At 35.5% G+C, this 16,313-nt stretch overlaps 1 protein-coding gene across 1 annotated transcript; it reads left to right on the forward strand.

The window, feature by feature from the left end:
* The first annotated feature begins 3 nt into the window (after positions 1–3).
* LOC130710975 (suppressor of RPS4-RLD 1-like) lies at positions 4–13,588 on the forward strand. Its single transcript, XM_057560386.1, has 24 exons — positions 4–298; positions 401–510; positions 1,033–1,670; positions 1,775–1,819; positions 1,942–2,043; positions 2,131–2,211; positions 2,711–2,777; positions 3,696–3,796; positions 3,914–4,021; positions 4,834–4,904; positions 5,024–5,080; positions 6,156–6,264; positions 6,350–6,430; positions 6,924–7,010; positions 7,324–7,530; positions 8,906–9,231; positions 10,649–10,735; positions 10,815–10,914; positions 11,479–11,570; positions 11,653–11,691; positions 11,814–11,904; positions 12,228–12,325; positions 12,407–12,709; positions 13,383–13,588. Exons 1-23 carry the CDS (start codon positions 174–176, stop codon positions 12,696–12,698), a joined length of 3,114 nt encoding a protein of 1,037 aa, XP_057416369.1. The 5' UTR covers positions 4–173; the 3' UTR covers positions 12,699–12,709; positions 13,383–13,588.
* Positions 13,589–16,313: the final 2,725 nt, after the last annotated feature.

Raw genomic sequence — 16,313 nt, forward strand, 5'->3', positions numbered from 1 at the left:
CACCGCTGCTATCTATCTAGCACTCGCCTTCTTCCCAATTTCCAGTCCTGCACCTGTTAAGTGTTAACTAACCACTGCACAACACAACAACTGCCCCAACTTTCACATTCACTGAACCCAGTCACAATTCAAAACACCGATTCCCTGCACCTCACTCACTCACTCACTCACTCATGGCTCCTGCTGCAACCTCCGAGCGAGTCGAGTTAACTCGGTTCTGCGCCTCCAAGGACTGGTCCAAGGCCATTCGAGTTCTCGATTCTCTCATTTCTCGCTCCGCTTCAATCCAAGACATATGGTGCGTATTCCACACACTTCTTCTTCTTCTTCTTCTTCTTCTTCCTTCTCCATTTTCCATTATTGATTGAATGCCTAATTGCATTTTTCTTCGTTTCTTCAGCAACCGTGCCTTTTGCTACAGCAAATTGGAGCTCCACAAGCATGTGATCAAGGACTGTGATAGAGCGCTTCAGCTTGATCCTGCGTTTCTTCAACCTCATATTCTCAAAGGTGTTGTATCCAATTCAATTCAATTCACTGTTTCTTCCTTTTGTTTTTGGTGTGATTGAATTTAGGTTTTTCTTACCTGTATCAAATCGCATATGTAACTCGTTATTTCAGAGTAAAATGCACTATGAATTGAAAATTTACGCTGCTGCCGCCGCTGACTTTATCCGAAAAATTTGTTCGATTTTCTATCCCCTGGGGCATTTTAACATTTTTCTGCTTCTTGTGATTAGTTAAATAGTTGAATTAGGGTTACAACGATTGCGCTCTGAAACCAATGCAGTAGAGGGAAAAGGAAATTTAAACTTACTTAACTGAAGTAAGAACGGAGTTGATTGATGCATATCATGTTGGAATTTTTCTTGATTCTATAATGGATTTGTTCATGCTGTTTATGGATTAGCAATTTAGCATCATGTGATCCTTCTTGTTTACGATGAAATTTCGTTGTGAGTTTGTAAATTTCATGCTCAGACATGTGTGTTGCCTTTTGAATGGGGTGATGGTTTATTTTGTCTCACCTAGGTTGCGCGCTCTCGGAGCTGGGAAGGAAAGCAGATGCTTTGTTGGTGTGGGAGCAAGGCTATGAGCATGCTCTGCATCACTCTGGGGATTTGAGGCAGCTTCTAGAACTTGAAGAGCTTTTGAGGACAGCAAAACAAGGCAACGATGCACTGAGTGAAACCCGTGCGGCATCTGTGCCACTTTCTGAATCAGGTTCTCTGAGTAATGGGAACTCGAGTGAAACTGATAAGAATCAAGATAGGTTGGCTCAGTTATGTGGTGATGCTTGTGATAAATCTGAGATATGCCTGAAGTCAATTGATAACTCTGACCCGAAAAATGAATTGCATGATGAAGATAGAGAGACTTATAAATCTGATGCCCAAGTGAATGGAAGCCCTGATGTTCTTGATTCACTATCTTATGCTTCTGAATCATGTAATGACTCAAGTGACTCTTCAGAATCAGGCGTTAAAGTATCTGCCAATAGTAGCGACTCAATTAATGTCACTGAAAGTTTTAGAAACCCAATCAGTAAATTTATTTTTCCCTGTGAAATAAAAGATGAAGCAAGAAAGAATAAGAAGTTCTGTCTTACTCGGATTTCAAAGACAAATTCCATAAGTATAGATTTTCGACTCTCCAGGGGTATATCAGAGGTTTGTTTTCATACTTTTACTTGAATGAGAAATATTGCACGACAACTTCTGAGTTGTTGTATTTATGTGTTTAAAAGCATATTTGATATTGAGTTCTTTCGCAGGTTAATGAAGGAAAATATGCTCAGGCCATATCCATTTTTGACCAGGTGAACATTTTTCCTCACTAGTAATCCTCTTGGTTTCTTCCTTTTTGGCATTTGCTATCTTGCCCCCCTTTTTTCCTTCTATCAAATAACATACTGCAGCTTTGTTGCCATCATACTCACAGATATTGAAAAAGGACCCTGCATACCCTGAGGCATTGATAGGAAGAGGGACTGCATATGCATTCCAGAGAGAAATTGATGCTGCTATAGCTGATTTTACAAAGGTACTTTAACAGATACTATCTAACAGGTCTATAAAGAGATATGGTATTTCTTCTATATGTAAGTAATTTTCATGTTGTATATCTTAGGCTATACAATTTAATCCATTGGCCAGTGAGGCATGGACAAGGAGAGGTCAGGCCCGGGCAGCCTTGGGAGAGTTTGCTGAGGTGAGCATTGCTAACCCTAATTCTAAGATTATCATGTTGAGACTTGAAACTGACAATGGTGGGAGACTTGGTGGGCATGGGCCACCCTTTGCTTATTGCTTTATGATCATTTCTATTATTGAAAATAAAAATTGGGAGCAAATTTCAAGTTTTGCTTTTATGTATGCTTGGCTTTACTTGTTTTAACTTAGATTCTAAGTTTGGTTTAAGTAATATTTCGGCATTGCCTAAACACTAAATTCTTTTGTTGCTAAACTAATGTTGTCATCAGAAGTCCTATGGTCTGTAATCTTGTTAAATTTAATGTTATTGCAGTCTCTAACTACAACATACAAGATATTATGTTGTATAAAAAGTTTGAAATATGAATAGACTGTATTTTTTTTGCGTCTGCTGTGATGTCTCTCTTCTGATTGGTATATGATATTTTTCTTTGCACAAGTACCAATCAGTAAATGTGACAATTTCCGTTTACCCCCTCTTGTAATATTGATATTAGGCTATTGAAGACATGACTAAAGCTTTAGAGCTTGAACCCAACTCTGCAGATATCTTACATGAGAGAGGTAGCTTGTCTTTAACTGAGTCTTTCATTTTCATTTTACTATTTGCATAACTATTTTTATGCTGGAATAATTAATTATGCCTCTCTTTTTTTGCTCGCTATGTTGGGTGCATACATGTATTTTGTGGTAATTACTACAAGTTAAGACAGAGAAACTGGATAAGTTTTTCTGTGGCATGACATGATTGTACTTGTTACTCTTAATATATCTTGTGTGAATGTATATAGTCATTTGTAAGAAGCAGATAGAGAATCAACACATTTGGAATTCTGGATGAATTTGTATAAGAACCTTTTCTCTGTGCATGGAATTTTAGCAATCAAGGTGTATACTATTTTACTGTACCTGGGTAATTAATTGTACTTATTGATTAATTGCAAATTTGCAACACAGAAAAGTGTCATTTGGGATCATCAGATTATTGTATTAGTCAGTTAGGTTCCTGTGCTCATTTTATGTGCACATGTTATGAGCCGTAAAATTTCTTTCCTTGATGTTTATTTGTTTATTCCTATATAAAAAATTCAGTCTGTTGGCTTAAAGTTATATGGACTTTTACTCAGGTTGGGTTCTGTCTCGTGGCTCTAATTTTCACTTCCGCTGGTCTGTTTGTATTTTTTCTGGGCAACATTATGGGGTTTTAGAGAGCACAGTCACATAAGGAATTCAATCAATGGGACTGCAATTTTTATATTTAAAATCCTTCTATTTCATTTATAGATATAAATCTTTTATTTTTTTTACACTCTGAATTTAGGGGCTTTTTTATTTATTTTTTCACCTCCCTCCCTCCTCGCGAGTGTTTTTCAATGTGGTTCCTCTTTGTCTAGTTCTCTTGTGATTACCCTTAGTTTTTACTTTTGGTTAAGATATCATAGTTTCAAGTTGGGAGCTTGATTTTCATAAAATTCAATGCAGGGATGGTCAATTTCAAGTTTAAAGAGTTTGGTGCTGCTGTTGAAGACCTTTCAGCTTGTTTGATTCTAGATAAGGATAATAGCTCCGCCTACACATATTTGGTGAGCCTTAAGTCTTAATACTTAAATCTTCATTGATTCTGGACTTTGATGTTGTTTTCCTGATCTGCTATATTACATGGAAAATGTCATTATTCTTTCACTTAAATGACTTCACAGGGTTTAGCACTATCTTCAATTGGTGATTATAAGAAAGCTGAAGAAGCCCATCTAAAAGCACTTCAACTTGACAGAAATTTCCTTGAAGCATGGGCACATCTGATTCAGGTATCTATCTACCATTCCAGTACTGTACTGATAGTGTGATCATATTATAAAAATTGTGTTTGCCTGAAATATGTTTAGTTGTGTTCTTGTATTCTCTCTGGTATGATGGTATCTATATTTTACTTCACTAGTGCCTGTATTCCAATTCACTTATTCAACTTGACTTCAAGAATGCATTGCACACCAGATTGGTTCACATGTTTTTTTATTCAGTTATAGCCTATAGGTTTATTTCTATTTGCTAGGCTACAATTTTTATAGTTTCTTATATATAGGCTCAAAGCTATTTTTCTTAGGCAATTTTGCTAACTAGCCTTGGTAGGTATGAATGTGCATTTGGCTTTTGATGACAAAGACCTAGGAGTCATAGGTTCTGCATATTTAAGTATTTATTGCCAGTCATGTTCTTAACAGTATTTGGTTCAAAGGAGATGAGGTGACCGGTGGGAAAATAACCCTTTACTTGTTTGGTTCATAAGGAGAGAGGAGGGATTTTAAAACTAATTTACTTTTATATCCTTATATGTGCTTCAAAACTACAGATATTTTAGTTAATACATTTAAATATTCTAGACCCTTTTTCTCTCGCCTCCAAATCCTTCCAGTATTGGAGGGAAGCCAACATTGAGTGTGGATGGAATTTGGTTGTCTATATTACATTCCCCTCCAAAATATTAAACCAAACAAGAAAGTTTTATAAAAACCTCCCCTCACCTTGTCTCTCTTTCATTTTTCCCCAACCAAACCCTAAGTAAAGCTATTCTATTGGATGACTTTTATTGGTAATATGTTATGATGTATGGTTTTGACAGTTCTATCATGATCTAGCAAATGCAACTAAAGCTCATGAATGTCTAAATGAGGTGCTACGAATTGACGAGAGGTAATTGTTGTGAATGAAGTGTATTACTATTAGTCATATTGGCATTGTTTTTTTTTGCTGGTTTACTTTTTATCTGTCTGCTTTACCTGAGGCTGATTACTTTTACATTTGGATGTTAGATTTGCAGGAGGGTATCATTTGCGTGGCGTTTTGTTTCATGCAATGGGTGAGCATAGGTACTTGTACAATCATGACTGCTGATTAATTGAAAAAGTCGAATATTTGTTGAAGTGACTGTTTAGTGTTTAGAGTCTTGACAATTATTAGAAAAAACAGAGAGACAAGAAAATAAGAGAAAATGAAAGAAAGTGAGAAAATGCTCAAGATAATTTTGGTGAACTCACTAACGAAAGCTGAATTGTAAAATGTACAATGCACTGATCTCTAAGACAGATATTTAGTTAAATACTGTGTCAACAGTTATAGCTCTAACTGCATAACAAACTAGCAGATTTATCTGAACTAACAGAATAGCAATTAGTACTAACAGGCTGATAAGAACGAGGGAGTGACAGTTATGGGTTAATAAAGGTTTTTATTGTAATAATAGTTATCTAACCTAAATTGTGAATGGTTTAGTGAGTTAGTAGGAAGTGAGGACTTATTGTGAGGCATTCAAGTTGTAAGATAATGACTTTAGGGAGAGAAGCTGAGACTCTCAACAATAGTATCCATCTTTTGAATAAAATCAATTCTTTTTCTTCTCTTTGGTTGCCAATCCTATCTCAGACTACAACTAAACCCTAAACTGACTACAACTGACAGAATACAATTGCTAAACTCCTGTAACTATCAACAGCAAAACCACTCTATAAGCCTGCAAAACAAATGAAGCTGCATGAATGCCTATATCCTCTTACAAGGACTGGTCCTTGAACACTAGTTAGGAAAGCTATAAAATATAGCTGCACACTTACAAGCAGTTATGGAAATATATATTGATCGTAGAACATGGAATAAGGTGAATGCTTTAAGGAACAAAAAAAATAGTTTATAATACTGGTTTTAGGAACTAAGTAGGGATCATGGAAGGATATTAGGAGAATTTAGATTACTTGCTGTTTTCCATGACAGTTATATTGATTGAAATGGAATCTCATTAAGAGGATGGTTTTGTATTTGGAAAATTTGGATTGTATTAGAGAACAAACACTTTGAGGGAGAATTATTTTGTGCTCATGAGTATTCCTGAAGTTCCACAAAATTTGGTTTGATTTTATTTCTGATTACAACTGGGTCTAACTGTCACAGGAAAGCTATCAAGGATTTAACAAGGGGCTTGAGCATTGATGGCACCAACATTGACTGTTTATATTTAAGAGCTTCCTGCTACCAAGCTGTTGGACAATACAAAGAGGCGGTATTACAATTATCACTAATTTTTATTTTTGGGGTTCAATGTTGGCTTACATTTGTCATGCTACAACTTTATCTAATGGTCACAGGTCAAGGATTATGATGCTGCACTGAATTTGGATTCGGACTCAATGGAGAAGTTTGCGCTACAATGCCTTGCCTTTTATCAGGTTTATTTTACTGTGAAATAATATATCTGTAAATGATCTGGTTTTTAAATTTTTTCTTTCATAATAATATTCTACTTATCCAAAAGAACACCATTACATAATATTTTGCTGAGGTTATTGAATAGTGAGTATCATAGCAAGCTTCAGGTAGAGCCAGAAAGAGATTATGGCCCCACCAATGTACAAATTGATGGGGCTGTTTTAAACATGCAAATTTCTGTAGTCATGTTTCAAATTAGGGCTGTTTTCTTGTTCTCTAGTTCCTAAGGTCGCATAGTTATCATGCTTGTCAACATCAGCAAACAATTGTATCCTTCCCTTAATACAGCTCCATATAGCTTACTAGTCGTGTCATTTTTATTTGGCATCATAAAATTCTGCGGATGGATTTATGTTTGGCATTGGTGCTATGGGAGTTAAGGTGGTCCTTATTGAGTTTCATTCATTTAGAACCTAGTTCTATGATGTGTTCCAATCCTTTTTTATGTTGCAGAAGGAGATTACTCTGTACACAGCCTCAAAGTTTAACAATGATTTTTGCTGGTTCGATATTGATGGAGATATTGATGCACTTTTTAAGGTAATGTTTATGAAAATAATCCCACCTCTCCTTAGTACTTCTCATGTTTATTAATACAAAGATGTCTTAATTAAAAATCCCTCTTGACATACGAATTTGTCAGTTTCTACGTGGACATGTGTGTAAAGTAACCCAATTATTGGAAAATTGGAGAAAAGAAAATATTTCATAATCATGCCCATGGGGAGTTCAAGAAGGGTTTAAAGAATCTTTAGCAATTGGGTCTTTAATCATGATATACTTATTTATTCACATTTGTAAAGCATGGGGTTCCCATTTCTATGATATATGTTTGTATCTTCTTTATATGCAGGAGTACTGGTGCAAGAGATTGCATCCAAAGAATGTATGTGAAAAGGTGTTCAGACAACCTCCTTTGCGTGATTCTTTAAGGAAGGGAAAGCTTAGAAAGCAAGAATTTACTATTACAAAGCAGAAGGCTGCTCTTCTACAGGCTGCAGACTCCATTGGCAAGAAAATCCAGTATGATTGTCCTGGATTCCTGCCTAATAGACGTCAGGTAAAGTTATTCCTGGTTTCATGCTCTTCTATGTCTTGTGGCTCATTGATGGTAATAATTTTCCTTCCTTTTTCCAACAAATCCTTTTTTTTCAGTTAAGGGCCACTTTACTCCTCGATAGTCTTTGGTGTATTAAATTGATAAATTGGAGTTGTACTTTTTTCTTTGTTCCACTAGACTTATGGATATATCACATCTAAAAAATCTAATGATCTTTGTTAATAGGGAATTGGTTTTAATTTCACCCTTTTTCATTTTCTCACCACCCAAATTTACTGCACTTATGTGTGCGGGAACCAATTACGTACCACACTTATAAATGAGGTACACAAATCATACATTCCGCAAATTGAAAGTGAGGAAGGGGATGGTATGAATATCTAAAGGGGTGGTGAGAAAACCAATGCCCTTGTTAATATCATGTAAAATTAAACTGCAAAAGAAAAAACAAAATTGTTCTATCTTTCCATTTACTTCCAGGTAGCTAATACAAGGCATGTTAGGATTTCATGTTTTGAGTGACAATGAAATGATTATATATAATGGTTGAGTAACATTATAAAATAGCTACGGTTAAAGATGCCAGTTTTTTGGTTTTAATTCTATAGCTTACTTCAAAATGCCCATCCCAATAAATTGTTATCAAGAACACTATATCTGACTGTATTCCCCAAAGTAAAAGCATGTGATTTTCATAAAATTATATCATTTATGTTTTTCAAAAAACTTTAAAACCATATATTATTTAAATAGTGTTTTTAGTCTCTTTGTGAAGCTCAAATCTTTAGTGTTTGATCCATATTGAAGATATTGACTAGAAAGGATGAGTGGCCACACTAGAAAGGATAAGTTACACAATGAGCGGATAAGAGAAGATATTGGGGTGGTGCCTATCGTGTAGAAGCTGATGGAAAATCGGTTAAAATGGTATGGACATATGCAAAAAAGACCTTTGGAAGCACCTGTGTGAAAGGTTGATAACATGGTATTTAGTCATGTGAAGAGAGCTAGAGGGAGACCAAAAAGAACTTGGGAAAATATTGTTAAAAATGATCTCATTATCAATGATATTCCTCATAACCTGGTTTTTTTATCGAGCTCAATGGCGTAGTGTGATCCATTAGCTGACCTCACTTAGTGGAATAAGGTTTGTTGTTGTTGTGTTGTTGTTATAGTCTCTTTATGAAACTAGATTTTTTTGGACAGTTTATTCTAGATATCTGAAAGTTATGATACATTTTAATTTCTGTTTTTCATGCTTACACTTTAAAGTGACTTGTTTCCATCCAATATCTGTGTTTTATTTTCATTATTGTTGATACTATCATCTTCTAACCGGTTTTTATCCGCATATTAACAATTCCTTATTTATCAGCATCGGATGGCAGGACTTGCTGCTATTGAAATTGCTCAGAAGGTCTCAAAGGCTTGGCGTTCCCTGCATGCTGAATGGAAATATTCTAAAGGCAACTCAAAGAATGGAAAACGGGCCAAGCGAAGGGAAAGAATTAACAGGCCCAGTCAAAACAGGGGAGGTGTTGGTTGCAGTACGAGCAGTACCTTGGAAACATCTTTACATGGCACTGTAGATGATAGATCATCCAGCTGTACAATGTCATGGCAAGATGTTTACTCATTAGCTGTTAGATGGAGACAGATTTCTGAGCCTTGTGACCCTGTTATGTGGGTGAACAAGCTAAGGTACCCCATTTTTGCATTGTATTGTATTAGAGCATATAATGAATACCCTTGGTTTGTTGTTGAGAAATTTCATAATCTTAAATGTATAATAATATATTTAGGACGTACTTAGATTCTCATTTTATCTCCATTTTGTTTTATGCATTTTCTCTTATGTCTCATTAATAATATTCTTGTTGATTGTGCTATGAATTCCCATTATCCTAGAGGCATGATAGAGCTATCGTGTTTTGTGGTACACTAAGCTTGCAGAAATATTAAATATATTGAAGTCCCACTCGTATTTTCAGTCAGTGTAGGTAATATGAATGTTTGTAAGGTCATATTCATATTTTCAAACACACTTCGTAGATTTAAGATTGTGTACTTACTTTACTGCTTACATGTAAAGTGAAAAGATAAAACCCTAAAATTGGGGGAGAAAACAAGGAGGGTGCAGACTTGAGAGAAAATTTCCATGGTAATCTCAAAGGTACTTCGACAAACTGGTATTGTATGCAGCTAAGTTGCTGACTTGAACTACTATTATGAAAAAATCAAAATGATCTGATTTCTTATTACCTTACTTTTGATCAACTCATTTATCAATCTAAAATCAGGAAACTGGGCCGATTCTCCTAATTTTCAGGAGATATTAACTATGAACTTCTCCTTCTGCATTTCAGTCTTAACTCTTTTCCAAGCTAGGTCAAAATGTGTATGATTTTTATAAATAATTTAGTTACTCATAATCTCTTTTAATAAATCATTTATATTCATCTTTTATTTGATAAAAAACTCATTTGGATTCTTTACTTGTAAGAATTACTATTTGTTCCTCTAAATTTTTTATATATGGTTTGTCCTTTCTCTTATTATTATTACTAGAGTTGAGTCCTTCAATATTTTTTTATGCATATGTAAGATTGTTAACATGTGTCATTTTCAGATGCTTTTGTTTTCATTTCTATTTCTATTTTTTTGTGTGAATGTTTAGATCTATGTGATGGACAGATAGAGTGGCAGCTTTACATTGATGTCTTTTGTTTAGGTCTCAGCAAAAACTGCAGCCTATTTAACATTTAATTAAGGATCATAAAAGAGGGATAGAATGCCCTTATGACCGAGTATATTCAGCATTTACATTATTTTCCACTTTTTGTGGTTTTGCTTCTTTATGGAAGGTTTTGCTAAGATTAATTTACAGTTAATTCAAATATGCAAATTTTGAAACGCCATTTACTTTCCTCTATTTGTGATAATAATAGGCTCAGAATTTCATTGGTCAAGGTTAGATTGGTTTCTTCTTTTTTCGATTGCTAAACCTCATTAGCAATATTGGTTATTGCACTGTGCCTAGTTTTTCTTCAGATTATTTCAGTGTTGGATCAAATTAAGATCTTGTGTTGGATTCTGATTTGGTTTCTTTTCCCTGCAGTAAAGACTTGAATTCTGGAATTGGTTCTCATACACCTATGATTCTTGGGCAAGCCAAAGTTGTTCGTTACTTTCCTAATTATGAAAGGTAAAGAACTGTGCTTTATTGGTCTGTTATGTATTAGTAGACTTTCTTAGAAAGTGCTTATTATTTTCAAATGCCATAGGACATTGGATCTTGCGAAGACTGTCATGAAAGAAAGATCATTTGTGTACAGCAACACAGATGAGATGATCAATCTTTCCAAAGATGGAAAATTAGAACAGGTGAGTTGTTGATTGGTGATATAAACCAATTATACATTTTCCTGTACATTGCTTGATTTACCATGCAGAAGACCTCCACCATACTTCTAACCCCGAAAGATGTAGCTCTGGACTCTGGAGAACTTTTAGTTTTCTTGTACTTGCAGGATAGATATATTTTATTTGTTTTCTGTAGACCTGGTTATAGCACAACCTCAACCAGCCTTATCAATTTATAGGGGTTAATGTGTGCCTAAGATAGAAAATTGAAATTCACAAGTCAGATAACTATGAAACATGTAATCTGTGTTTTCTCATTAATTTGTTTTGGTGTTTTAAATTAACCCATAAAAAAAAGATATTCTTTGTGAATGTAATTAAAGCTCAAGGATTATATTTTTTTTTCTAGCAAATTTTTTTGGGAAAAAAATGCTTCCAGATACTTTTGTCTTCCGTTTGAATGTTACCTAAGCTTAATAATAGTCCCTGGTTATTGTTACATGCTCCTCTGTTTTATATTACATAGCTTGAGTAATCTTGGTTTTCTAGTCTACCTTTCATGAAAGTATAACGTTTGATACGTAGGTCATGCTAGCAAAATCGTGCTCTGATCTTTATAGAGTTATTGGTGAGGATTTCTGGTTGGCTACCTCGTGCAACAGTACTGCATTTGAAGGGTAACTGTCCTTAGTGCTTATAATGTCTGCAAAAAACATATCTCTTCAAATGCTTACTTTCTGGATGTTAATGTTTCTTCAGGAAGCAGCTTGAAGGGACAAGGATAACCCTTGAAAAAAAGTAAGCTAGATACAAACCTTGTGAAAATTCCAAGCTATTTTCTTTCTTATTTTCCCTTTCTTTGCTGCTTTTGCCTTTTCATGCTTGTTTGTTTTACTGGGGAATTGAATACTTTTTTCCAGGGGGGAACATGGGTTTGACTTTGCTATTAGAACACCTTGTACATCTGCTAGATGGGAAGATTTTGACGCAGAAATGGAAGTGGCATGGGAAGTATGTTTCTCATACCAAACAACTACTAGTATATTATTTAGCTGATACTCAGATAGTGATAGATATGCCTATGGCCACTTTATATGGCTTCTAAAGAATGTCTTGTTAGCATCTTTTCTTGATCTCGTGCCACATTGCCACCTATATCATTCAATCATCACTAACACTTCCGTGACTATTGTCAGCTTTAGAAAATTTCTGACAGATATTTTATTCTTCTTTAAGAGTCATCTGAAGACATGCTTTATTTATTAATAGTTCAGGACACCTTATGAATTGTGTGACACTTACCTTGTATCCATCTTGGAACTTTTATCTGTCAGACTCTCTGCAGTGCCTACTGTGGTGAAAATTATGGATCTACTGATTTCAACGTGCTTGAAGACGTGCGAAATGCAATTCTAAGAATGACATATTACTGGTATTACATTTTCAGTCCGTGTAAGTCATGTGTTTTTGCATTTGAAGATCATTAGTGGAAATCTGACTGAACTGCTTTTAGGTATAACTTTAGGCCCCTCTATAAGGGATCTGCTGCGGTTGGATTTGTAGTTATGCAGGGTTTGTTGCTTGCTGCCAATATGGAGTTCACAGGAAGCATCCCACAGGGTTTACAAGTTGATTTGGAAGCAATTTTGAGCTCTGATACAAACTCCTTTGTAGATTCTGTTGAAACGTGGCTATACCCATCTCTGAAGTTGACAACCTTATGGAAAGGCTACCCTGATATTGTGTCAACTTTTGAAACAATAGGGTCCGTCGTTGCTGCTTTGAGTTTTTCTGACGATTTTTGATAAATGGCCAGGTGAGTTAACTACATTTTAATTGCAAACGGACTTGTTGCATTGTTACCAAATGTTAGTCTTTGTACCATAATGTGAATCATGGCATGGATGATGAAAATAACATTTTTCTGTTCATCAAAATTTTCAATAATCACTAGTTCCTTAAATCTTAATTAGTCCTTGCCCTACTTCAAAAGGAGAGAGCAATGTTTTACTGCATGTTTTGTTTTTCCATTTACAAGTATTAAAATTGATTCTCATGTGTCAGAATCAATTTTTAGTGCTTGGATGTTTGTTCTCACAATTCATTCTAGGTTCAAAATCAGTTCAAGGATTAAACTAGAAAACCTAATTTATGCATTTGGCATGATCAATGTAAGATTTCACAGTTAGATATCACGACATTATCTTATACAAATCACTCTCGCAGCTCGAATCGTTTCAATCATGGTCTGGAACATCCTTTTATCTAATCTCCGCACTTCCATTTCTCAATTTCATGGTTATGAATCACAGTTTTTTTTTTTTTTTTATCTTTAATATGCTCATAATACCTCACGGTTAGGTGTACATACACGATTGAGATATTCAGTCTTCGTTTATAATTATTTTATGGTTGAGTGTGCATATAAAACCAACTTTATTGCTGTAGTTATGCTATTTTTCACAATATATTTTGCTTCCTGTTTGCAGATGCTATGGAAGTTCAAGCTGCAGCAAACTGCAGCTAAAATGAAATTTCTTTGTTTCTTATTGTCTTACTAGTGAACATTTTCTTCAATACCTGCTTAAGACACTCGGTGCTCCTTATTTGTACTCTTTTTTAAAAGCGCTCCTTATTTATACCTAATTTATATACCTAATAAAGTTGATAAACTCAACAAATGAGTTGCATAGACTCTCCATAGCCATGTGTTCCCTTTCATATGAGGATCTTGATACATCGCAAAACATCTCTATCACTTCTTGCAAACCTGCTATTTTTTCTCTTCAAATCTGGGCGTGACAGAGTGTTCTTAGAAGTCCAATTCCAGAAGCTGAAGAGGAATTTGCAAGGCTTCCCCACATTCTACAAGAGTTGCTTCTTGTAGATCAACTCAAGAGATCTTTCTCTAGTGCAAAGCAATCAAGGAGAAGCAGAGACCAACACTGAAGCCGGCTAGCCCGTTCCTCTGCTTTTCTGTTTTATAATTCCAATGTTCCAAGCCCTCTTGTTAACAGGTTTCTGTGATACTCCAATCTCTGTGATTACTTCAAGCCAACAAATATATAATACACCTCGTCTAGGCAAGTTGAAGTTAAGTTAGTGCCTGCTTCCACGATTTCTACTTCATGTTCCTCAACAGCTTCAAAAGTTGCTTCATGGCTTGCAAGATGACCCAGTGCTCAAAGTGCAGCACTTTGTTCAACCCAACTTACCTTACCATGAAGCAATCCAATGATGTGTGCTGCATATTAAGGTATATATATGCTCTGATGCATAAGAAGCCAACTTTTATACACATTTTTTAATCAGTTTCCCCATGCATCTAAAGATTCCAAGGGAAGGAAATTCTGGGTTGTTTGGTTTAGTCATGTTGATTTTCCAGAGAAACACCAGGGCCTGTTCTTTGTGTTTCCGAGAGGCATTTGATATTTGATTGAAGTAGTTCTAGAGTTATCGTGATATTTGGGTTTTGTGGTTTTTTTTATAATTGTTCGTCAAGATTGATTTATTCTGGTTTGTAACATATGTGAAGAGAAAAAATAGCAGGTTTGCAAGAAGTGATAGAGATGTTGTGATAATAAATTACCAGACCAGAGAAGAGAAGCGGTAACAAATTACCAGCGCAACTGTAAACAGGTTACCAACTCGCGCAGTAACAAATTGCCAAAACATGTCTAAATTTACATGTTGTTTTAAATTGCGATTTTTGTTGGTAATTGATTCACCCCTTCGTAGGTAGTGCGCATCTTAGTATATACATGTTTACTTTAAACACCATGGATGCGGCAACACCTCCACCATATTCAAGAGTAATAGTAGCACTCCACATCACCTACACTAAGAATGGTGACAAGCTTGTCAGTCAAATCACTAAAAAATGCAGTTTGCTCCTCCTTTATTGAGCCAAATGAAAAACTATTGCTCCATAATTTTATCTTGGTCATTTCACGACCTTCTCGATTTTCACTGATACATTCTTTTATTTTTAAAGATAACCTTGAACCCTTTCTCAAGGATCTGTCCAACACTAAGCAAATTTCAAGTAATTTCATGTACATGATAAACATCAGAGAGAGTTTTTATACCTGTAAGCTTGCTACAGCTATTGTTCCTTTGCCATTTAGTGGTATTTTTTTTCACATTCTCAATTCTCACCCATTTAACTTTGGTGTTGTGCAAACTCTTGAACAATTCTCTGTGATAGGTCATGTGATTGGGCAAGCCACTATTAATCATCCTTTATTCACTTGAAACTAATTCATCACAAATCAAATACCCAAAAACTCAAACCCATCCCCAACGAGCGACAAATGATGATGAGGCAGAGAAGACGATGGGGTAGGGATGGACGATGGGGTAGGGATGACGATGAAAGCCACTGCCGCAACCACCTCCCTTCAAACCCCATTGCTCCTCTGGGTTCATTGGTGTGTTAAAACCACAGTGGTGGAGATGTCTCTGATCTGGGTTCCTATGGGTTCGATTGTGTGTATTTAAACATGGAGATGAAACTTTCTCTGAAGGTGATGTATGTGTTGCGTATTCAGGGAATGCGTTTTCTTTTGGGTTTGAATTTATGGGCTTTCTAGTGTGCCATGTTGTGCCTTTGATGAATATGAACATTTGTTGAGTTGTAGGGTTTATTTTTTGGGTTTCTATTACTCTTTCTCGGTTTGAAGATTTTGTTTTCTAGGATTTTGTTCTTGAATACAGGTTTGGGGCTTTCATTTTCTGTAATTTTTTTCTTGTTTTGGGTGTTCAATTTTCTAGAGATGGTGAAGAATAAGGTGGAAATGTAGATGAAGATGAAGAACATGGTGCAGATGAACATGGTGAAGATGATAGACGAAAAATTAGCACTAGAGTTAAACAAAATAGGGGGGATAACTTTCTCTATAAGTTACCCTTCTTTAATTTGAACCATCATAGTTTTAAATTACTATCCAACAGCCTAAACATAATGTTACAAGATTGCCCACAAATCACTTTTTCACTAACCACCTTAAAGGAAGCTTGTATTTTCAAACTTATGCTCTTTATGATTTGTTCAATAATTTGATATACAAAATGACTATGGTTGTGAAGACATTATCGAACAGGGCCCACAAGGTTGAGGTGGTGCTAGAGCTAGTTGTGTTGCGCACATAACAGCATGAAATTCTCAAGCCATTCAAGGAATGATTGAAGGACATTTTGTCATGGGACAAGACTAACTAATGGCTCATTGAATTGGAAGTAACCCACCAAAGCAATCCACAACAAAACCAGCTGTATCATCATCATTTATCAACATTCATCACCAACACCAACTGCTACTTGGCCCCGCAAAACACCAAAAGAGAACCAGCAAAGAGACGGTGTTTAAACGAGTAATAAAGCCACTAACTATTACTCATTAGCTCAGGTGTCACCCGCAA

This window comes from Lotus japonicus, chromosome 4 (assembly GCF_012489685.1).
Source record: "Lotus japonicus ecotype B-129 chromosome 4, LjGifu_v1.2".
Classification (NCBI taxonomy): domain Eukaryota; kingdom Viridiplantae; phylum Streptophyta; class Magnoliopsida; order Fabales; family Fabaceae; genus Lotus; species Lotus japonicus.

Coding starts and splice junctions, on each gene's coding strand:
- LOC130710975 (XM_057560386.1), top strand. CDS start 174: ATGGCTCCTGCTGCAACCTCCGAGCGAGTCGAGTTAACTCGGTTCTGC. Junction 2,044..2,130: donor CTATAGCTGATTTTACAAAG/GTACTTTAACAG, acceptor TGTATATCTTAG/GCTATACAATTTAATCCATT. Junction 10,915..11,478: donor AAGATGGAAAATTAGAACAG/GTGAGTTGTTGA, acceptor TTTGATACGTAG/GTCATGCTAGCAAAATCGTG.